At 35.3% G+C, this 25,807-nt stretch overlaps 1 protein-coding gene across 2 annotated transcripts in view; it reads right to left on the bottom strand.

The window, feature by feature from the left end:
- ZSWIM6 (zinc finger SWIM-type containing 6) overlaps positions 1–25,807 on the bottom strand; it is a 217,752-nt gene that overhangs the window by 22,184 nt on the left and 169,761 nt on the right. For both annotated transcript variants that reach the window (XM_064376011.1, XM_064376012.1), the window contains exons 5-7: positions 8,539–8,718; positions 4,010–4,186; positions 3,591–3,737 (exon numbers count right to left, since the gene is read on the bottom strand). In XM_064376011.1, coding sequence (XP_064232081.1) covers positions 3,591–3,737; positions 4,010–4,186; positions 8,539–8,718 — 504 coding nt within the window. The remainder of the gene's footprint in view (positions 1–3,590; positions 3,738–4,009; positions 4,187–8,538; positions 8,719–25,807) is intronic.

Genomic DNA, 25,807 nt, shown 5'->3' with positions numbered 1-25,807 from the left:
AACTATTTTGAGTTCTAAAGGTTCATCTGTAAGTCAATATAAACGGTACTGAATTCCCAGGAGAGCTCCCAAATATCTATTTAATTCATGTGTCTCAGGTATTGAGCTAACATTACTACTTACAATATTAAATTATGTTGTATAGGGAAATGAATTACAAATTTTCTTTTGAGAAGTTAGGAACAACTCGCCCACTTCCCTAGGAGAAGGCATTAGAGGGGACTAAGAAGTCCCATTGGAATTATCAATTGGTAACTCTACCATAAAATGAAGAGACCTCTCAGTGTTAACTGGGTCATCTAAGTTGAGGACTTGAAGGCAGCTGTAGCCTGGGTTAGACTTGTATTCCCACATGGATATCCTTAAATTACCCCTATCACCTTATAAAAGTCTTCCTTAGTGTGAATCTGTAAGCCATTTAAGAGAGAACCTTTGACATAAAGGGGAATGATAACAGACGATTATTTGTAATTTGAATGAAGTAAATCCTTTTCATTTTCTTCACAGAATATTAACACTTTCAAGTTAAACTGCAGAATGCTGAGAAAAAACAAGCTATAAATCTATAAATGTTTCAGATATATTCCATTGTTGTAAATAATGCAAGAGTTACTGAAGTAATAAATAGTAGCTCCTTTTTTTTTTTGAGATGGAGTTTCACTCTTGTCACCCAGACTGGAATGCAATTGTGCGGTTTCTGCTCACTGCAACCTCTGCCTCCTGGGTTCAAGTGATTCTCCTGCCTCAGCAGCAGCACCTCCCCTGCACCACCCCCCACCCCCAGCCAGTAGCTAGGATTACAGGTGCGTGCCACCACACCCAGCTAATTTTAGTAGCTCCTTCTTAAAGGAAAACATAATAAAATTTACATACTATATAAAATATACAAGAAAAATATTGCCTTGCAAATATCTAAAGAGCCATTCTATGAATCCAACGTTCCTTTCATAAGTCTTCTGGTTTTAGGCAATCAACTATCAGTACATAAAAATGAAAAACTGGCCAGGTGTGCTGGCTCACACCTGTAAGCCCAGCACTTTGGGAGGCCAAGGTGGGCGGATCACCTGAGGTCAGGAGTTTGAGACCAGCCTGGTCAAAATGGTGAAACCCTGTCTCTACTAAAAATACAAAAATTAGCTGGGCACTTTGGGAGGCCGAGGTGGGTGGATCACCTGAGGTCAGGAGTTTGAGACCAGCCTGGCCAAAACGGTGAAACCCCATCTCTAGTAAAAATACAAAAATTAGCCAGGCATGATGGCGGGCACCTGTAATCCCAGCTACTCGGGAGGCTGAGGTAAGAGAATCACTTGAACCCATGAGGCGGAGGTTGCAGTGTGCTGAGATCACGCCACTGCACTCCATCATGGGGGACAGGGCGAGACTCTGTCCCAAAAACAAACGACAACAACAACAATAACAAAAAATGAAAAATGGCTTGGCACAATGTATTAAAATTTAAGTTGAGTCTGAGATTCCTTGAAAAGGTCCTTCTATTCAGTTTCTGTCTCTGGCTTTCATAAACAATTCGTTGGAAAAAAGAAACATGAGCACTACTCCTAGAAACAACCAAATAAATATGTTTGGTTAAAAAATATATATATGAATGGGGCTAAGGGAAATGTTGTGCTTATATAAACAAATACATTGTCAAGTGACGGAAATTGAGGAAATATGAGAAATCAAAAATAAATCAAATAAATCTTTTTTTGGGGGGGGGAGAATAAATAAGTTAACACATCATGCCAAATAGTTTTGAAAATGTGTAAGATATTCCCTTTACTAATCTTGGCACATAACAAGTAACTGTCATGGTACTTTAGACTTAGAACAGCTATGAAAAGCCTATTTTTAAAATATGAAAAAACAATTACCAAAAACAAAAGTAGGGAGAGACATAGGTATGAATACGCAATCCTAGTAATACTTAAGAATGGTTGGAAATAAAAGTTTTCATAGCTTGCAAGATATAAGAGAAATGGGTCTAAGAATGGCCTAGACCTAAAGGTTACAGAATTATCTCAATCAAAGGAGTCTAAGTTAACATATTCTATAACTTATCTAACTGTAAGTTTAGGTAACATTAGTTAGTTAGGAACTAACATTTTTACACTTTTCTTTTTTACTACAACATTTTAACTAAACAAATTTTAAAAATCAACATTTATTCCTAAAATGTATAAAAGGATTTTAAAAATCATTTGATCATCATGAACTGGCTCTTTCTGCACAGTGTGTAAGTGCTGCACTCTTGCTGTTTGTTTTATCCTTTATACGATTTGGAAGCAAATTCCTTTAACCATAAGCTTTGTGTGTGTTGGAAGAGGAAGGATTTCAGAAAAATTTTCCAAAGTACCTAGTGATAAATTTTGCACACACCAGTGATAATATGAAGAACATGATGAACTGGACCAAGTCATGACTATCAGGGCTCTCACATTCCAATCCCATCTGAGCCTCCCCCTTTCTTTTGTTCAGTTGTAACTTTTGACTTTTTTTCACTGTAGAAATGACAGTGTTGACTCATATTCATAATACATTTGATACAGAGGGCATTAAATGATACAACAGACACTTGTTCCAACCTCTAGCCTTTTAGCAATTTTTAGTTGTACTCTAGTATGCATTAAAAACAAAAATATAACTAAAACAATAAAAAATACAAAAACCCAGCAACTAAAACTATCCCTCTTAATGAAAAATAAATCACAGAGTGAAAACGAACCTGCTAAAGAAACATGCATATAGAAAGAACAAGTGCATGGATTAATCAGAAAAAGCATATACATTTCTTTATCTGATAGAGGCCTTACACATATAATTCAACCCTTTGCAATTACTATTACTCAGTAATGGTTACTCAAAATTTAAAATATTAATAAACCGAGATAAAGAGAAGTTAAATGTGTTCTTTCAGTTGACAGCTCATCAAATGTCATTCAAGTGACCAGAATCTGAAAAATCCAGTTCTGTTCTGGTCACTTTAAGTAAATTTAATAACATGTCCTGATGCAGAAATTATTACAGCTAAGAAGTTTTAGAATGCTTACACATCGTGCCAAGCTTTGTTTTAAGTGCTTTACAGAAATTAACTGGTTTAATCTTCTTAACAACTCTAAGAGATAGGTCCTCTACTGAGCTTCATTCCACAGAAGAAAATTCAAAATCACAGAGAGGTCAACTGATTGCCTAAGGTACCCATCTGGGACCTAAGGATTGCTGGGATTCAAGCATAGGCTGTGTTCTTACTGTTAGAATTAAAATGCACTTCCACACAGTAAGGTATTTAGCTAACATGCATTTTAAATAATTTAGACATACTAAATAGTTATTAAAACAATAAAGAAAATTCTCTCCCTTAAAAAATTAACTAACCTGAGATATTTCAAAAAAAACCTTTTCTTACAACATTCAACTAAGAACAAAATGCCCCAAATTTCTCACGGATTGGCCATTAAATATTTTTAAATGAATGGTGAGTAAAGCCATCTCTACAGTTCTAGTTCTAAAAGCCATCTCTCCCAGAACACAAAACCTAATAATGTCATCACCAAGAATGCCATTCCAATGGAAACAAACTCCTTCACATTCACCTTTTTTTTGGGTTCGGAACATTTCCAACTGTTTCTGCTGCTGTCGTCTTAATGTATTAACAATAGCTATTGCTAGTCTCAGTGCTTCTCTGGGGTACCCATGAGAACGTAATGCGTCCACTCTTGCACAGGCTGTAGGAACGTGTTCTAAAACAGAAAGTCAAGGGGGTAAAGTTGCCACTGTCAGATATATCCATAAAAACAGGATTTAATAGTAAGATGTTTCTCCCAAAATACTATTAAAAAGACACGAGAAACCATTTTTGAACTTGTATTTGAATGAAAAACTCAGCTCCTATTGCCAGCATTCATCCATCTTCCATTGAATCCTTCAATTCTCCACCTCCCACTCCAGTAATGCTAAAGAAACTAAACAAAGAAGTAAGTCAAGGAAATGTCTTTCCGGTTTGGTCACTTACCATGCCAGAGGGGCCACCCACGGGAGTCGAAGAGGGAGTTTTCAGTGTCGTCATGGTAACAGTAGTTGGTGTATAGGTCACTGCTGATAATGTGCTGCAAGTGGCTATCCTGCCAGTGGAGATCACATGCCTCGATGGCTCGGGTGAACACTGTCCGATGTGGCCTGTTCGATGAATCTGTTTTTTCCACAATTCAGAAAGCCGTGTCAGCTATTATTCACATGTGAATGAATCAGTCATACCGTTCTGTGGCCAGATGTTCATGAACACACCCACACACATTGTCCTGCACCCCCTAAGCAGAAGGGTGAAGGGTGAATACTCTCACATCCTAAGTACTAAGAGGCAAGTCAGCCCAAGAGCCACCATTCACTCACTTGTTTATCAAACACAAACATTCTGCAGCCATTAAAGCTAATGTTAAAGGCGTCCTGCAAAAAGAATTGTCAAGTCTAGTTTCCATGCCAAATACACTCAGAGGAGGCACTCGGCACAAAAATCACATGAAAACTCACTGCTCCCCACTTCTGAGGTGCTGTGGTGGGCTGCCCCTGATGGGATCAACAGCTCTCACAAACACTATGCAAGAGATGTGACACCAGCCATGGAACCTTTCAGGAATATGCAGTCAGCCTTTAAAGATATGCATAAGGGTTGTGCTTTTGGTTGTATTTTTTAACTATATTGTGCGGTTTTGCACAATTAAAACTATTATGCTTCTTGGGATATAATGCTTAAATATCACTTTATATCCCAAAGGGCATAAATGCATATATTTAACATTTCACAAAGCCACACAACATAGCTACAAAACAAACCAGCGCACTTACCTTGCCCCTACAGGCTGCCTCCTGACTCCTGGGCAGGTTCCATGACTGGTGTGATGTCCCCAGCATAGTGTATGCCGGGGCATCACAAAAGAGCAGAGGCATACACTCCGAAGAGGGTTCAAGTTTCAGGACCTGACGGAGAAAAGAAATGTTTGGGGAATAAAGGATATTCTCACCTCAACTCCTGGGATTATTCAATTCCTAAGGATCATATGGTTCGAATTCTACCTGCACGCCCACCCCTTGGGTTCCCATTCTAAACTTACCTTTGACTGTGGCACAAACTTTAGCAATCAACTGGAAATCAGGTTAGCAAACTATTTTAATTTATGCTAACTTAACCTAGTTCAAGTATAACCCCTCATTGTTCTGAGACTTAATTAAAGGACAAGAAAATCTGGAGCTTCCTTAGTTGGTAAGATTTCATCTTCCTGTCACTGGACCTTTGGCTGAGCACAAACATAAGGGAAAACAAAAGTCAAAGAACAACTGAGTTGAGAAGAAGAGACTGGAGAACTCATCTGCTCCAACCCCTCTACTCTGCTGATGGAATTGAAAAACAAGGGAAGTAAAGTGACTTGCCAAGGTCACATGGCCAGGCAGTGACAGTGGAGATCAAAACACAGATATCCTTACTGCAAATTCAGCTAATTCAGCTGGTTTGGAAAGGCTTTTGACAGGTCTTTAACAAAGAGACATTACTTCAGTTTGGTTTCAGGTCAACTTAGATATCTGTACCTGAATGGTAGACATATCAAAATGCATATGTGATAGATCATTTGAGAGGCACAAATAATGATGATCTGTTATGGCTCTCGTCCAGACTCCATACTAAAGGTAGATGGATAGAGTAATTGTGAGGGAGAAGGCAGAGCCCTACATTTAAGGACCTTTTGAACCTACTGGGGCTTTTTTGCTGAGCAGAATAAATAGACCCATACCCAGCAAGAAACTGGTTCCATGACCTCTCACAGTCAGTTGATCAAATGTTTCAACACTCACGTTAAGTGTTTTTTAGCCTCACTTAAGTGTCTTTTGTCATTTCATTTACTTTGTTAAGCTCAAATCTTAGAAACAAAATTTAAAAACTAAAACGAGACTTTAAAAGAGCAACTTAATATTATGCATATATTAAAAGAGTGAATTAGAGGTCTGCCTATTGATCTGGCTCACCATCTGTGGTATTAATAATAAAAGCAAGCTGTTAACATGATTTCATTTTTATAAAATATTAATAAATACCTGAACCTTTCACATGTTTATATGTGACTGTATAAGTTTAGAGAAATGTAGAGTACACACACTAGGCTTTTAACATTGGTTAGCTCTAATAAAACCAATGACAATAAAAGGGGCTAAATACTCATGAAATGCTATTTAAATGAAAAGTCCTGTTATAACATGGGAAAAACATAAAATTAAGTATGTAGCTAGACAATAACTAAAAAGATATATAATTAAAAATCTGGTTGAACCAGATTTCAAAATTAGTCAACTTCTTAAAATCTTGAATGTCTGTGGTTATTCAATTTTGCAGTAAGATTGAAAAAAGAGAAATTATCCTGATCAATTTTTAAAATGATAAATACATACATTTGTAAGAATTTTTAATAAAGTATACATAATAGTAATACATGCTGATTAAGGAAAACTTGGTAAATTAAGAAAAGTAAAAAGGAGACATTCTTAACTTTTTTACTAAAAAAATTAAAATTAAAAATTGGCCATCATTCTGGTATTTTAAAAAAATTATTCTCTTTTCAAAGGGTATAGATTGCAATGTTGTTATTCATTAATTCTAACAAATTATCTCAACAGAGGCAGAGCCTGATAAGCCCTTCACATTCACTCTAATGTGTAAACACAAGAAATTCTGCCCCATGGCCTATACTGTGCACACACTCAGTCCAGCTGCAATGGCATAGTTGCTGGACTCTATTGGCCACTGCAAGCATTGCCCTGGGGAGCCAGCTCAGCTGTACAAAGCAGGCACTACAGGTATGAACACCAGATCTCCTCTGCAGGCATGTCTCTTCTGACAGCCCCTCAGAGGGATGGGGATGTTCTGCCAAAAGTAGGTACCCTGGTGCCTTTAGGTCCAACAGATATAAACACTGCCCTCAGAAACAAGGTCCCAACTTTGTATCACCTCGGCCAAACTGTCAGTGAAATAAACTCTTTAGTGTGGAGCCTGGACCACTTTTTACCAGCTTTGTAAGGCCATGAAATATTCATGTTTAATCCAGGGTAACAGAATAAATGGAATGTAAAATAAAAAGTAAAGTGTAAAATGTTTGAGTAGCCATCCTCAAAAGCAGCGGGGAATGAAACACAGAGTAAATACAAGGGGATTAAGGATATTGCCTGTGTAGATGTAGGCATACCCTTTCCTAGCAGTGGAAGAGAATAAATGTTCAACAACCAAACTTAAAAATTCTGAGCACCTGGAAAAAACTGGGAGTATGTGGGATACATTTACTTTCCTTGAGGTTATTAAATACAATCATCATGGGCAATAAAGATATGACAGGCTTCAAATACTGAATTCCCAAGGCAAATATCTCTAGAAACGGCAGAGTTAGACAACCATCTTTCTCAAGTCCTAAACTTCTTTTTGATTGGACAAGTCCCTATGGAGAAATATATATTTTCTTTCTTTGCAGGGACTAAAAACACTATACTAACATCACACTTAAACTCAGCACATTGTTCCATTTATTTCTCGTAGTACAAATTCCGCATGTGGCTAATACATAGAGAATGTAGTCTTGATTCTGGATCTTTCTAATGTTATTTAATTCCCACCTTGCTTCTATCATGACTTAAAATTTTTTTAATTTTCTCCCCAAAAAAAGCACTGAATTGTACAAAAATAGTGTCATGAATTAGTTAATAAAATTTCTATTTGCAAGAATTAATTACTTAAGAATTTCATTTTGAAAGGGAGGAGAACATTCTGCAGCAGGTAGAAGGGAAAATGAGGCCAAGGAAGGAAGTTTTTTAAAGATGCAAGAGACTTGTATTGAACAGATAGATACGATAGAGAAGGAGAAGTCAAATAAAAAAAGGACAGAAATGAGAGATAGAGGTTCTTTTGGTTGGAAATGTCTGGGAGCATTTCTTGGTTGTCCCCAAACCTGGAGGGCATTATTAGCCTACAGCATGTGGGGACAAGTATACTAGACAACCCCTGATGATAAAAAAATTTCCCAGTAAAATGTCAACAGCATCCTATGTCCTTCAGCCAAGTCATAAAATATTTTCTTACTACATTTTAAAATGAAGAATTTTTAAGTGACTAAATTATATAGAATATCAAACATGGATTGACCAACAGAGATTAAAACATATAGCTTCTCACAGTTTGTTTTAAAAGTAATATGTTACTCATCCTACTCTATGATTTTTTTTAAATTAAAAAAGAATATCCATAATAAATTATTAATAGGCCATTTTAACAAACTGATATATAAAATAAGTATTATCTGTATTCTGAAAATATAAAAAAGTATACAAATATCTCAGTTAAATTTAAAACATACACACACATACACTCACAGTCAACACATATTAAGTATTTGAGTTGTAAGTTCTTAAGTTGGTAAAATCATTTTCTCATATACATTGTAAGTTACCATTATAAACATATACATGTAATTAAGTAGCTACAAATTGAGCAGAACATTATGGTGGACTCACCTTGGTTGGCATTTGCACCCTGAGGCAGAGCATTGGTTAAATTGGGTAATTCACTGCCATGATTTCCATCTTCCCATGGACAGACATCAACACTGTTCCATTTCTTCAGCTGTTTTAGCCAGCTGGCCTTTTGCTCCGACTTGCAGTGGGGGTTTAAAACTATACACATCCATAGAGCACCTAAAGGAGGAAAAGAAAGCAAATTTTTAAAAATTATAAAAATATCCAACGTTATCAAGTTAAATTGTTTAAATTTACTAAAATTTAAAAATGTAATTTATATTATATTTAAAATTTAAACCTTATTTAAATTATAATAAAATATCAGGTTAATGATAAATTTTAAACCATTTCAAAATGGACCCAAGTCAGTCATTTTTATAACTCAATTCTCCTTAATGTAAGCCACAAATCCCACAGAATTTATTGGGAGGAAGGCAACAGATCCAAAGTTTGAACCAAAGATCCAAATACTCTTATACAATAAAATATGCTTCATATTTCACAAATGCCAATGTTAATCAACTTCTTATTTGTATGATATTTTAGACAAAAATGCCAATAACGTATACAACCCCAGGGTCCAGTTTACAGACTCTATACATTGGATACTGCAATATACCATCCCAAATGGTTCTGCACAAAAATTGAATTTACTTTCTAAAATTACTTTTTACAATAAAATCATTAAGGCATATAATGGACACAAATAACTTCCTGCTCTCCTTATAATTTCAAACTTTATTATGGTTATTAATTAGTACACATATTTATACGTCAGTGCAATGTGAATAGCTTTGGGCAAAAAAAAAAAAAAAAGCCAGTAAAATAAAATAGGTCTTTCAAAAATAAAGTGTATTCAAACATACTTCCCTAAATGATTTAATCAGGAACTGATTTTAAAAATATAGCTAATATTTATATCCAAATTTCTATCATCATGAGTAAACTTACTAAACAGTAATCAAAATTTCCCTAGTTTTTCAAAGGAAAGGCAATAATAAATACACTTAGAATAAAGGCACACCTCATAATTTGAATAATTAAGATCCGATAAATTTATTATTCCTTTCTACATTCTCTAAAGAGGTAGAAAATTCAAGCAAATATTCTATAAATTTTAAAAGTTCAAGTTTTACTTAAATTTCAAAACAAGACAAATAAAGTGTTTCACAACACTACTTCTTTGAAAAGGTATGTGTGCATGTTTGTGTATGTTTTACTCATTTGTTAAATTCATAATAATTGTAGGAATGAAAACTGTTTATGTTTTATTTGTCCAAAAGATATGCCTTACATTCTTCCTCATTAAAAATAAACAAGCTTCTTCCATTAGGGCAGGGGTCCCCAACCCCTGGGCTACAGACCGATACCAGTCTGTGGTCTGTTAGGAACTGAGCCATGGGCTGTTAGGAACCTGGCCGCACAGCAGGAGATGAGCAGTGGAGGAGCAAGTACTACTGCCTGAGTCCTGCCTCCTGTCAGATCACTGGTGGTATTAGATTCTCACAGGAATGCGAACACTGCACATGTGAGGGATCCAGGGTGCATGCTCCTTATAGGAAACTAACTAATGCCTGATAATATGAGGTGATACGGTTTCATCCCGAAAGCATCCTGTTCCACTCCCAGTCAGTGGAAAATCTGTCTTCCATGAAACCAGTCCCTGGTGCCAAAAAGGTTGGGGACTGCTATGTTAGAACATCTATTATTTTAAATATCAAATAGCTTTTATCAGCAGAAAATAAAAATGGCCACAATTTATCTAAGCCACACTTACAATCCACATCTGTATTTTAAAATGCCAATTAAAAATAAAACATGGCCAGTGAAGATGGAGTAAGCCCACACCCATCCCTCCCAATGATTACAACTCGAAACTTTCGACAAAATACAAAAAGCAGCAACCTGAAGACTCTGAAAAGTAAACAAGAGCAAGCAGATTGGAGAGAGAAAATAAAACCTGGAGAAGCAACCCTGATGGGAGTGATCTGCCATTATGTTTCTCCCTCTTTTTTTTCTCCTAGCTTTGAAATAAAATTAGCCCCATCCAGGGAACTTTACAAATGGCACGTGCAACAAAAACTTGAGAAACCTCATCTAGCTGGTGTAAGCACAGGGAAAAAGGACTCCCAAACCAGGAGCTGGAAAGGGGTCTCTGAATTCTTTGTACAAACTGGTAGAAGTCCTGGTCACATTTCACATGCATGATTCCATTCAAGACAGCATAGCCAAGGTTTTGAAAACTAACTGACATTGGAACTATGACCCAATAGAGGAGAAACAATTTATGGTCTGAATCTACCCTGGTTTGTTGCTTGCTTTAACACATTTTTTAAAACAATCTCCAGAGGATTTCAACTCTTTTAAACAATCCCCAGATTCTCATGATACACTATTCAAAATGTCCAGGACCCCAAATTACGTGACTTACAAAGAAACAGCAAAATGCAACCAATTCTTGAGGGGAAAAAATATTCAATAGACACCATGCAAGATAAACCAGATGTTAAAATTATCAGTCAGAGACTCTATATCAACTATTACAATTATACTCCATGAGATGAAGGTAAATAGTATTGAAAGGAATAGAAAGGCAGTTCTCAGAAGTAAAATACAAACTATAAAAAAATGAACTAAACAGAAATTTTAGGGCTAATAAAACAATATATGAAAGCAAGAATTAACTGGATGGGATCAATAGCAGAATGGACATGACACAGGGAAAGTCAATGAATGTGAAGCTAGAAATGATCTCAACTGAAGGAGAGAGAGAGAAACAACTAGGCATAAGTGAGCTGAGCCGCAAAAACAAGTAGGAAAATATGAAAAGGTTTAAAATTTATGTCATTTGATTCCCAGAAGACGACAAGAATATATACAGAAAAGTCTGGAAGAAATCATGACTGAAAACCTCCCAAATTTGGTGAAATATATGAATTTATAGATCCAAGAAGCTTGGCCAACCTCAAGTAAGGTAAATTCAAAGTAAACCATTCTCAAAAATATCATAAGCTGCTGAAAAGCAAAGATGAAGAAAAAAATCCTGAAAACAAGAGAAAAACAAAGTACCATACATAGAACAGTGACTTGTATCATTAGAAATTTCTATCAGAAAACAGAATACAATAGAACAATATCTTTAAAGCATTAAAAGAAACTGAAGTGTCAATCAGAATTCTATATCCAGCAAAAATATCATTCAGGAGTGATGATAAAATATAAGCACACCCAGATCAGGGAACATTTACAGTATTTGTTGCCAAGACATCTGTTCTGAAATATGTGTTCAAGGAAATTCTTTAGGCTGAGGAGAAATAATAGAAGGAAACTTGAAAGTTCAGAAATAAAGGACGAACAATAGAAATGATAAATATCTCAGTAAATAGATTATTTTTGACTTTTAAGTTCTTTGAAAGTATGACTTTTGAAAGCAAGAATTTATGCACTATCTTGTGGAGTTTTAAATTCATGAAGAGGTAATGCACAGGACAACTACCACAAAAAAGGGAAAGTAAAAGTAAAAATATACATAAACGGTATCTATAAACTATATATAAGCCATATATATGTATATTTGCCATGTTAAATGGCATGTAGAGCCTAACCACTAAACTATGCTATACACATATATAGTTTATATATATATATATGTATATTTTTGTTATAATCTATATGCCATTTAACATGGCAAAATATTAACTTCAAGTAGACTGTGAAAGCTTAGGTCTGTTTACTACAATATTGATACCACAAAAAAATATTCTAGGAGATATAAAAACAAAGGATAATAGAAATTAAATTATAATAAAACATTTAAAAAATATTCAAATAAGAAGAGAGGAATGGAAACAAAAGGGATAAACAGAAAACAAAAAATGATTAAATGGTAGACCTAAATTCAACAACCACATCAATAATTACATAAAATATAAATGGTCTAAACATATCAATTAAAATAAATGGTCAAATCAGGCTTGTACTGTGTATAAGAAATCCACTGTAAATATAATGACACAGATTAAATGTAAAAAGATGAAAAAAATTATAAAAAAACACTATAAAATAAAGCTGGCATGACTATATTAGTATCAGATAAAGCAGACTTTAGAACAAGGAATACTATACCAGGTATAAATGGGATATTACATAAAGATAAAAGGGTCAGTTTTCCAAAAAGGCATAATCCCAGATGACTATGCTGCACCTCCCAATAAGACTTCAAAATACAGGAAGCAAAACTGATAGAACTGAAAGGAGAAATAGACAAATCCACAATTATATTAGGAGACTTCAACATTCTTCTTTTCAGTAACTGATAGATGAAGTAGCCAGAAAATTAGCAAATACCTGAACAGTTGAATGTGTCCCCCAAAGTTCATGTGTTAGAAACATGATCCCCAATGCAACAGTGTTGAGAGGTGAGGCCCTTAAGAGGTGATTGGGTCATGAGGGCTGTGCTCTCATGAATAGAATAGTGCTGTTATGGTGGGAGTGGGTTAGTTATCTCAGGAGTGGGTTTCTGATAAAAGGATGATTTGGGGCCTTTACCCTACTCTCCTGCATGCATGATTGTCTAGCCCTTCTGCCCTGTGCCATAGAATGATGCAGCAAGAAGGCCTTTGCCAGATGCGGAACCCTCAACCTTGAACTTCCCAGCCTCCAGAACCGTAAGAAACAAATCTCTGCTCTTTATAATTTACCCAAGTCTCAGACATTCTGTTTATAACAGAACAAAAAGGACTAAGATGAACACTATCAACTAACTAAACCTGACATTTATAAAACACTTCACCTAACATTAGCAGAAACAAACAAAAACCTATTGTTCATTTGTTTATTTATTGAGACAGGATCTTGCTCTGTTGCCCAAGCCCAAGTGCAGTGGCATGAACATAGCTCCCTGTAGCCTCAAACTCCTAGGCTGAAAGAATCATCCTGCCTCAGTCTCCTGATAAGCTGGGACTACAGGGAGACACCACTTTGCCCAGCTAATTAAAAAAAAATTTTGGGGAGGAGAAAAGGGGTCTCACTATGTTTCCCAGGCTGGCCTCACTCTAATTGGCCTCCAGCAGTCTTCCTGCCTCAGCCTCCCAAAGTTCTGGGATTATAGGCATAAGCCACTGTGCCCAGCCAAAACCTACTATTTTAAAATATACAAAAGACATGCAACAAAATAGTCTATATTCTAGGCCATAAAATAAATTTTGACAAATTTAAAACTACTGAAATCACACCAGGTATACATTCTCTGACATAACAGAATTAACCTAGAAATTAGTAACAGAAATATATTTGAAAAATTCCAAAATATTTGGAAATTAAACAACATGCTTCTAATAACTCATGGGTCAAAGAAATAGTCACAAGGAAAATCAGAAAATACTTTACTGAATAAAAATGAAAATAAAATATTTTAAAATTTATGATATACAGCTAAAAAAAGTATTTAGGGAAAAATTTAGAGTATTAAATACTCATAGTGAAAAAAAAAGGATTCAAATCAATGATCTAAATATCTACCTTAAGAAAATAGAAAAAGAATGAGAAACCAAAGTCAAAGAAAGCATAAGAAAGGAAGAGATCAGAAATCTGTAAGACTGAAAACAGGCAGGAAAAAAAAAAAAAATCAATGAAACCAAAAGGCAGTTCTTTAAAAAGATTTATAAAATCAATGAAGCTCTAGCCAGGCTGACTTAAAAAAAAAAAAAAGCGAGAAAAAGCAAGACAGAGAGAAGATACACACTACCAGTATCAGGAATAAAAAGAGGTCACATTGGCTGGGTGCGTAGCTCACACCTGTAATCCTAGGACTTTGGGAGGCTGAGACAGGTGGATTGCCTGAGATCAGGAGTTCGAGACCAGTCTGGCCAACATGGTAAAACCCTAGCTCTACTAAAAATACAAAAAAATTAGCCAGATGTGGTGGCGTGCACCTGTAATCCCAGCTACTTGGGAGGCTGAGGCAGGGGAATTGCTTGAACCAGGGAGGTGGAGGTTGCAGTGAGTCAAGATCGCGCTACTGCACTCCAGACTGGACAACAGAGCAACACTCTGTCTCAGAGTATTCCCTTAGGATCATTTTAATATCTCTGAGATCTACAGAGAGAAGGGGTCTACAGAGATATTGAAAGGATCCTAAGGGAATACTCTGGACAGCTTTACAGCCATAAATTCTACAACTTGGATAAAATGAAAAAATTCCCTGAAAGTCACGAACTACCAAAGCTCACTCAAGAAGAAATAATAACCTGAATAGTTGTAAATTGATTAAATAAATTAAATTTGCAGTTAAAAATCTCTAACAATATAAATCCAGAAGTTCCCCTAGAAAAGTCTACCAAACCTTTAAGAAATAGTATCAATTCTACACAATGTCTTCCAGAAAACAGAAGAGGACGCAATGGTTCCCACTGTATGGGGCCAGCATTATTACCCTGATACTAAAATCAGATGAAAACATTACAAGTAAGCTTAACTGCAGATCAGTATCCCTCATGAACATAGATGTAAAATGCCTCAACTAAAATATTAGCAACTCTAATTAAGCAATATCAAAAAAGGAAAATACATAACATAATACAATACATTACATAATACAATACATTACATAATACAATACATAACAATACATTCCTGGTTTATCCCAGGAATGCAAACCTGGTTTAACATTCAAAAATAAATTAGTGTAATTCACCATATTCACAGACTAATGAAGAAAAACCATATGACAATCTCAACAGATACACAAAAAGCATTTGGCAAAATTCCACATTCCTTCATGATAAAAGAAGCTCTCAGTAAATTAGAAATAAGAGAGAACTTATTAACATGATAAAGAGCAAATCTGCAAAAATCCCTATAGTTAACACAGTAATAGCAAAAGACTGAATATTATTCCCCTTAGAGGCAAAGATGTCTGCTCTTACCACTTCTATTCAGCATCACACTGGAAGTTCTAGACAGGCCAATAAAGCAAGGGAACAGGGTTAAAGACTTCAAGTGGAGAGGATAAAATCCTTCCTAGAACCAATAAATGTGAGCAGGTCATATAAGATCAAATGCAAAAAAAAAAAAAAAAAAAAAGAAAAAGAAAAATAACCTGCTCACCTCAAAACAAACAAAAAACTATAGATACATATATGCTAAATATGAACCACTGGAAATTAAAACTTACCCAAAAAGTACTATTTATCTTAGCACCAAAAAACCTTGGCTTATAAAGTTTAACATAACATGTACAGTTTCTATGTTAAAAACTACAAAACAATGGTGGAAGAAATCAAAGAAAATCTTGAAATGTGGAAGCTACCATGTTCATGGATCAGAAAACTCAATACTGTTAACATATCAATTTTCCCCAAATTGATCTATATATTCTATATAACCTCACTCAAAACTCTAACCAGTTTTTGTATGTATACTGACAAGAAATGCAATAGAAAATGAATAGCCAAAACAGTTTTTAAAAAGGGCAAAGTTGTAAGAAGTACAAAGACAAAAGATTTAAGCTACGGTAATCAAAACTGCACTACTGATGAAAGGATAGGCACACAGATCAATGAAACAGAATAGAGTTCAGAAATATACCTACACAAATATGATCAATTCAAGGTTCAAAGTCAATTGAATGAAGAAAAACTAAGTCTTTTCGACAACTGGTGCTGGGAACAATTAGACAGTCATACGAAAAGAAATGAACCAAAATCCATGCTACATACCTGATGAAAAATTAACTCAAAGTGGATCATGAACCTAAATATAAAACTTAAAATTGCTAGAAAAAAGTTTAGGAGAAAATCATTGTAACCTTGTATTAGGCAAAGATAATGTTAGATACAAAATCAAAAGCATGACCCATGAAGACAAAATTGATAAAGTAGACTTCATCAGGATTTAAAAGTTTTATGCTACAAAAGACACTATTAAGAGAATGAAAAAACAAGTTTCAGACTAGAAGAAAATACCTGCAACTTGTACATGTGATAAAGGACTTGGATCTAGAATATGTAAAATCCTCTCAAAACTCATTAAGGAAATAACTCAATAAAACTGGGCAAAGAAAAGACTATCAAGCCATGAAAAGATATGGAAGAAATTTAAATGCACATTAACTAAGTGATCCAATCTGAAAAGGCTATATACTATATTATTCCAACTATATGACATTCTGGAAAAGAGAAAACTATGGACATAGTAAAAAGAACAGTGGCAGCCAAGAGTTTGGAGGCATGAAGAGATGAATGGGAACAGCATAGAGGATTTTTAGCATAGTGAAACTACTCTGTTTGATACTATAATGGTGGATACATGTATCATTATACATTTGTCCAAACCCATCAAATGCGTACCACCAAGAGCGAACCTCTAATGTAAACTATGGACTCTGGGTGGTAATACAATGTCAGTGCAGGTCCATCAGTTTTATGACTCTGGTGAGGAATGCTGATAATGAGACAGAATATGTGAGTTGGGGGGAAGGGGGTATATGGGAAATCACTGCTCAATTTTTCTGTGAATCTAAAACTGCTTTAAAACATACAGTCCATTTTTTTTTAGAAAAGGGAAAAAATTTAGAAAGACATTTTACCAAAGAAGATACATAGATGGCAAATTGCAGACAAAAACATACTCAATATTGTTAATCATTAGGAAATACAAATTAAGATCACAATGAGATACAATTATATACGTATTATAATAGCTACAATTATAAAAAAAAATTTAACCTGACAGCAACTGTTGACAAGGATGTGGAGCAACTGGAATGCTCACAAATTACTATTTGGAGAGTGTTTAAAATGGCACAGACTCTGGCAAACAGTTTAGCAGTTTCTCATGAAGTTAAATGTATATTTACCATATGACTCAGCAATCCCACTCCTAAGGATTTGCCCAAGAGAAATAAAAATTTATGATCATACAAAAACTTGTACATGAAGGTTTATAGCTGCTTAATTTGTAAATGTGAAAGATAGGAACCAACCTAGATGTCCTTCAACTGGTGAATGGATAAACAAACCGTGGTACATTCAGCAAGAGGATACCACTCAGCAACAACAACAACAACAACAACAACAAAAACCCATTGATGTACACATAACATCTCAAAGAGACTATACTAAATAAAGGAAGCCAGAATCAAAAGAGTATACACACACAACCTTATTATTCAATTGATCTGATATTCTGGAAAGGCAAACTAAAGGGACTGAGAACAGATCAGTGGTTGCTAGGGATTGGGAATAGGTGATGGGAGCTGACTACAAAGGGACAGCATGAGGGAATTTTTTGGGGGTGATAGATTGTCCTCTATCTTGATTGTGGTGGTGGTTACATGACTATATGCATTTGTCCAAACTCAAAACTGTACACTAAAAAATTATAATGTATTTTTAAAATTATTTACAGTATGTATGCATTTTATAGTATAGTAAGACTTGTACAAGCTTAAAAATTAAATAAGCATATTACCATTAATAGTCACTATTGGGTACCCGCTACATGCTAGAGGCACCATATTTTTTTTTTTTTACAATCATTCTCATTAACTTGTTATAATAACCCTTCACAGTCAGAATTACCATTCTATTTTAAAAACAAGTGTCTTAGTCCATTTAGGCTGCTATAACAAAAATGCCATAAAGTTGGTAGCTCATAAACAACAAACATTTACTGCTTACAATTCTGGAGGGTAGGAAGTCCAAGACCAAGGTGCAGATCTGGCATCTGGTGAGGGCATGACCTTCATGGATGGCACTTTCTAATTGTGTCCTCACATGTTGAAAGGGGTAAGCAAGCTCCCTCAGCTCCACATTCATGAAGGCTCCACCCTCATGATCTGATTACCTCCCAAGGGCCCCAACTCCTAATGCCATCACCTTGGGGGTTAGAATTTCAACATATAAATTTTGGGGAGGACACAAACATTCAGATCATAGCAATGAGAAAACTAAAACTCAAGAGAGGCTGAGCGCCTTAAAAACAAGATGCAAAATATTCTTGGCAACTTTAAACAATGATTTCTGTAATTCTGAAGAAAAAAGAACTCCATAAAACTCATCTCAGATTTGCATGCTTACATTTCTCTAATTAGAAAATTTCCATTTTGCAGAATGAGAAATTTTTTAAAAAATCAAGCCTTTATTAACTTGCTTGTAGCATTCTTTTATTGCTCACCTCCCTAAAGAGAGGTTTCATCCTGAAAAGATGTTCTTAATGTTAGATTCAAGTTCAAAGCTATAATAGATATGGTCTTTTATCTTAACAGTCATCACTACAAAGGCTGTAATTAGCCTTAATAACCAAGTTAACCAAATTGAGTAAGTCATTCTTCAAATTTTATTAATTCAGAGTCTCACTTTGGGCATTTATCTCCTTTCCCTTCAACATGCCTGAATCATTTGTAGCTTTAAAAATAAAGCTATTTGATGACTAAACACTTCATTCTGCTGTCCCTCTGCAATATTAACCCTTTAAGGACTTGCCCAAAACCAGGACAGAGGGCTCAGTGAGAAGTCATCATTTTCTGCACCTAACAGAGGACCTGACACCTAGTCAGGTACTATTGGTTCTTTCAGAAAGAACACTTAATTATTTGCTATGAATTACAATAAAAGCAAATTCAATACTTTTAAATTTCATTCCCAGCTTCAACACATCAAAGTATATAAAGGCAGTTATTAAATTGCTGGTGTGTGCATCATCTAGTTTCTGAATTATCCATGGCACATATCAGCTCTGGCTTTTCTCTATCATCCAGCATGTTTCTACTCTCTAATACTACACCTAATCCATACTCAGTGATTTTAGCAAAAAGATGGCACTGTAACATATGAGACAAAGTAAATCAAAACTAGAAAGGCAATCCCCCAGGGAAGAAAAGAAAAAGCATTCTTCACACAAAGTAAATGGTTACAATCCACTTAGTGGTGTTAAACCTATTCACATCTTACACCCAGCCAGTCAGAGAATGTGAGCAGAATGTTGCTGAGGCAGAACACCAATCATCATGCAAGCCATTCAGTTACTTCTGCATCCCCCCAATAGCAGAGTGCCAGTGGACAATACTCAGCAAATGTGGGTGGCAAGAATGAAAGGCCAATCTTTTCCACCAAACATTCAGATGTACAAATTATCACTACCATTTTGCCCCACCTCACACACTCATTGCTTTACATTTCCAAACAGAAGAAATTTTTGATGAACAAGGTCTGATCTGGAAAGGGTAAGATATGTATTACCAGCCATAAGATCTTAGGCAAGTGCACTGAGGCTCTTGGTGGTGGCAGTTCCCTCATTTAATCAATAGGAACAATAATTTCTAACCTCATCGGGCTGTTTAGACTTGAGTGTTTTTGCTAAATGTTGAATTCACACAGCTTCAAAATGTGCACTCCTGCAAACCATTGTGATGAAAGACTTAGACGCTAAAGAAATTGAGTTGCAACAGTTAAAACAGAATTGAAGTGCTCAGACTCCAGAATCACTCAAAATCACTCTGAATACTCTCTTAAATATTTTACATTTAACAAAATAAAACAATTAAGACCACATATTAAACAAAGAAAAATCAGTAACTTTAAATACTTCTGAAACTTGTAATGATGATGAGTTCTTGAACAATTAATTTCCACTTGGCATTGAAACACATTTCAATCTCTCCTTTTCCCTTGGTTTCGGTGAGTGACTTTTAAATGTGTTTTGTTTTCCTGTAGACATTATTCTCTCTAGCCTCCCAGGACTCCAGTCTGGGCCTATAGGCAAAGAGAGTGACTTAAAGGTCTGAGATGCTTTGGCAATTTTCAAATCACTCGTTTGTGCATCACCTAGTTTCTGGATTATCCATTACATCCTTACCTTCTCCCACCTGGAGGCATTTCTGAAACACATCCCCAGCCCAACTTGGTTACTGAACATTTTCTCTGTCCATGGTAATCTCATGCCAAAGCCTGTATGTATTCTTCCTTTAGCTTCCCTCTCTCTGGATCACCTCCCATAGTAACTTTGCCAAAACTCTTCTAGTCTACCATCCATTCTGCCTTTTTAGTTTTAATGCCCAGGTTCCACAGTCTTCTATAGAAACTTAAAAAGTTATCAGAACTTATTATTGGGGGAAAAAATCTCAGAAGTCAAACGATGTGAAATCTTACGTAGGAATTTGAAGATGATGAAAAATTACTACAAAAGAAAAATTGTGAAATGAAAATGTATAATACCCTAGAACAGTGTTATACTACTTCCTGTAATGCTGGCAATCATCCAGCTTAGTCTAGTTCAAGGGATATGGTTAAGTGAAATAATAGAATTTCAGTTTTACACATCATATGTTACATTTCTGGGGTTATTAGCATTTGCAGAATAACCATTAGAAGAAGCATGAAATACTGTTAGACTTATAACCACTGTACTTATTTATTAAAAACTACTCTAAAACTTAGTGACTTAATATAACAATGTGCCATTATATCTCACAATTCTGTAAGTTAGAAATTCTCTCTCTCCTCTCCCCTTTCATCCTGTGCCAATATGGCCTCTCCATGTGGATAGCATGGGCTTTCTGATAGCATGGCAGCCTCAGAATAGCCAGACTTCTTACGTATACAAACTCAGGGCTCCAAGATAGATCTTTGAAGAGACCAGAAGTGGATGCTGCCAGTCACATAAGGCTTGGGCCCAGAAACCAGCCCAAGATACCCTCTGCCATATTCTATTGATCAAACATGTATAAAAATGACCCAGATTCTAGAGGAGGAAACAAAGATTTTACATCGTCATGAGACAGTAGTAAAGCATCTGTGGCCATCTTTAACCTATCCCAATCACCAAAAAGATTATAAATCTGCTAGATTACAAAACAGAAAACTAAATTATTTGCCAATAAGTATAAAAATGTTATTAGTTAAAATCATCAAACTCAAACCACTCATCATACGAAAAGAACTGTAAGTCAAGCAATACGAAGAAGTCATCATGAAAATTTAATTTTATGAAAGGTATCCCCAATATATACTACAACATTTAATGCTGGTTTGTATGCTAATTTTATCCCTTCAAAGAAAATCCTAACAACATCAGGTAACACATGTTGGATTTCTAATTAGATTCTACATTTAAAAATGTTAAATGTCTTTAGGGTGCAAAGATTGCTCCACTTAATTCTGCTAACATACTTCTAAAAGTGAGTGACATCTACAATTATACACCTGACAATAATTGCTGACATTTATTGTTTACTTCACACTAACCCTGTACTAAATGTTTTACATGTATTTTCCCATCTCATCCTCACATTAAAAAGAAATCCACTTTATAGATAAGGAAACTGATGTGCAGAGAGAAGTAGAAAAGTTGTGCTGCTATTAAGGGAACCAGGAACTGGTCTAAGATTCACGTTCCCCCAAAACAAACATTCTCAAACACTATGGTGTTTGACCTTCTATCTAGCTATGTGATCAGAAGGTTCTATAAGTTGGAATTTGTATGTATGTGTGTGTGTGTGTATATGTGTGTGTGTATATATATGAATTCCAGAATAAATGATTTGTCTTATCATTCCATTCCTATTTTAGCATATAATATAAAGAGCATATTATCATCTAAAATTATGAAGTATCCTTAAATGTACAACTAATAAATCCTGTATTTTATTTAACTGTGTGTTCTTATGTACTGAGAACATGTCTCTCCCATATGTAAGAAAGCATATCCAACAAAAACTTACACAGGTTCATCTAGAAATGCTCAAATTAACAAAAGAAAACTGCATTTTTCAGTACAGGAAAACAAACAAGTAATTTCATTGTAGATTAAAACTGTAGATAAATAAAAGCTCAACTTATAATTCAAGATTGATTATTCGAGTCAGAAGAAATCTGTTTTCTCTGAAAACACTGAGATTGGGTCTCTTAAAGTCAGTATCAGCATTTCTGGAATAATGTACATGTACGAGGCTGAGTATGCTGTTTGCCTGTTGGGGTGTGTTGCTGGGTAGACCATTATGATTTGTGACTGAATAAATCAGCTATTCATTGCTACCCTCCCATCGTCAATAAAATTTGTTTTTCAAGTTCCTTCTCCTTCACGGTTTTTTGTTAACATAATAATCTCAGTAATTAAAATAAAAGCTGTACCTTTTTATGGGATTTTTTTTTAACAACGAATTGATTGATTAATTAATTAAAATAAAAGCTATGTACTTTCTATAAATGATACCACTGGAATTTTTGAAAAATATTGCTCTTCTCCACATATCCCAGGGAAACAACTATGTGTCTATTACTGGAGAAAGCACAGGGTCAGTAACAGTGGGGAGTGGGGAGCAGCCAGTAGGGGCTGAGGAGCAGTACAACCAGCATCACCTTCTATAAAGGTGAATAAGAAAGGCCAGTGGCTCTCTTTCTTCTATCTCAAATTCAGAATAGCAAAGGTTACTAAAGGGAAAGTTTAATTTCTACTTTTTATTGTGCTTATCATTATGAAGTAGTGGCAGGCAAAGTACAACAATCACTTTTGGTATTTCCCAGGCTTCCGCAGCTATGAAACAATTCATAATATTTATCATATTTATTTTTGTTCTCAGAGGCTATTATAAGAGTCTAGAATTTCATGCATGATCCAATTAACTAATTATACTTATTTAGAGGCCATGAAATACCTAATTGCAGTCACAAATAGGAGATCACTGGCATAATTAGTTGTGCTAGCAAAACTAGAGTCACAAAATTTCTTGGATCAAACCACACTAAAATTGTGACCCTAATTATAGTATTGTTCTCAATGCAATGCGGTCTTAATATGTCAGTCATCCCACGTTTGGAAAATAAGTTGTTTTTTTTTTTTGAAACGGAGTCTCACTCTGTTGCCCAGGCTGGAGTGCAGTGGCGCGATCTCAGCTCACTGCAACCTTTGCCTCTCGAGTTCAGATGATTCTCCTAACTCAGTCTCCCAAGTAGCTGGGATTACAACACCACACCCAGCTAATTTTTGTATTTTTGGTAGAGACAGGGTTTCACTACGTTGGCCAGGCTGGTCTCAAACTCCCAACCTCAAGTGATCCACCCGCCTTAGCCTCCCAAAGTGCTGGCAATACAGACATGAGCCACTGCACCCGGCCTGGAAAACAACTTTAACTGGTGAAAACATTCTCCTTTAAATTCGATATGCCAGTTTTTAATTCACTAAAACATTTCGAAGAAAATTTCAAAAGAAAACCTCAGGAATACAGCAAAAATAATTTTTGAGATTGCTCCGGTCAAGCACAGCAAAACCATTAACTAAATGGCACACAATTGGTTATCATTTAACCAAGTTCTGACAAAATTCTAAAGTAAAATAAATAAATTTTTGTTTTTAAGAAAGAAAATAAACCATAGATATTCCAAAACAATTAACTGGTATCCTGGATAATGTTCCTCCCTATAAACCTGTGGCCCTTATCTGATACATAGTCTTCCCATCCCATTTGATTTGTCAATGTAGTCAGTGAACATGCAAGATACATCACAGACAGCCTGACCTTACTGGAAGCCAGGTTCTATAGGAGATCACCAGAGCCACCTCTTCCACCTCTCACTACCCCTCTCCTTTTCAAGAGAGGGAAAGAAGGAGGTAAGGAAAAACCAAGAAAACACAACCTTTTTTTTTAATCAGAGAAAAAAAAGCCACAGTAATACATGATTTCTTATTTTGAGATATAAAAAGGCAAAAGGACAGTCAATAGCTGAAGAAATGTCAACTGTGGTAACCTGAAAGAACATTTTCCATGTGTTCTGTACTGGCTGCTTAACTAGGCCATCTTCATAAACAGTTTCATGGTTCATCCAACAGTCCTGACTCCAAGTCTGTATAACTTTATTTCCAGAAGACTCAACTGACACATAATAGTGACTTATTTTATTCTAATACATAAAATGTATTACATCTATTGTCAAAATTTTCCAAAACATGTCCTACATTATATTATATTAACCTTGTTTCTATAGTTGTCTTAAGCTGTCCAGGGTTGCTTTTTATTTTTCATTATTTATTCTGTTTCCTGACTAGACTGTAAGCTCCACAGTAGCAGTGCCTACAATTGAGGGCACTATCAACAGCAGATTCTTGTTAATTTATCTGCTATTCTGGTAAAGCACTCAACTGTCAACCATCCATATTTATGGATAAATGCTTCCCTAAGCCACTGGTACAATGACCTTCCTTTCATTTGCCATGGAGAACCAATTTAGGACAAAAGACAATCAAGAGCCCTACTAAAAAATAATTGTATTTACCAGTGATTATTAGTATAGAGTGCTGATGGTCAGAGAGACACTTCAGTGCTATACTTGTGTAAGAATTCTAAGAAAATGGGCTTGCAATATTCTGTCAGATTGGAATTGTAATTCTATTCAAAAAAACAATTTCTTAATGCACTGACTTTTCTGTGGAGTTCAGAAAGAACCTATGATGGGTGTTGGGTTTCCTAGAGAACAGAATGTTTCATTTTGCTCTAATTCATTCTATTACTGAATTAAACTTTGATGTATTGGTCTTGACAAGTGCTTCATGCTGATTGTATTGTGTATGATAGTATAATCACTCCCCATGCATTTCCCACTGGCTGGCTGATTAATGCAAGAGATTACCTGCAGCATTGATGGCAAGGGGGAATCACTGCCCTTCTGTACTCTAAACTGTTTGTATTTCAGTGTGCATTTGTGTGTCCATGCACACACAGGCACCCATGAACATTGTGCACATGGGTGGAGAAAGCTAGGTAAAGCAGAAGAAAATGGAGGACTCAGTAAAGATTAATGCCTTTCAATCATTGTTTTCAGTACACCAAAAATAACTGTTTCTTAATGTCTCCAATAAGTGTCTGTATTATACTTCAATTATTCATTCACTTTTTTATTCACAAATATTTACTGAGCATCAACTATAATATCAGGCACATTTTTTTTCACCTTTACAGGAAAAATAACTTTAAAAAATTACTTTCACTATTTGTGGGAAGGAGGGGAAAAAGGGGTAAGATTTAAGAAGGGGACATTAATACAGGAATAAAAAGAGAATTCAAAAAGGATAGCTATGATATTAGTTTAAATGTACCAATAAAGAAAATAACTGACGATAAGACTATTAAATACAGTTGAATGGTTAATGGTTTCCAAACGTACAAGCAAATCTTTCAAATTATGTGGTCAACATATGACCCTAATGTTTAGCAAGGAACATCTTCCAGCGCATGCTCAATCTGTTCTGGTGAACAGGTTGCTGGATATATTAA

The sequence above is a fragment of the Aotus nancymaae genome, unplaced genomic scaffold (assembly GCF_030222135.1).
Source record: "Aotus nancymaae isolate 86718 unplaced genomic scaffold, 86718_ANA_hifiasm-v0.15.2.pri h1tg000014l, whole genome shotgun sequence".
NCBI lineage: Eukaryota > Metazoa > Chordata > Mammalia > Primates > Aotidae > Aotus > Aotus nancymaae.
Note: the sequence above shows the minus strand (reverse complement) of the source record. Positions and strands in the feature narration are given on the sequence as shown.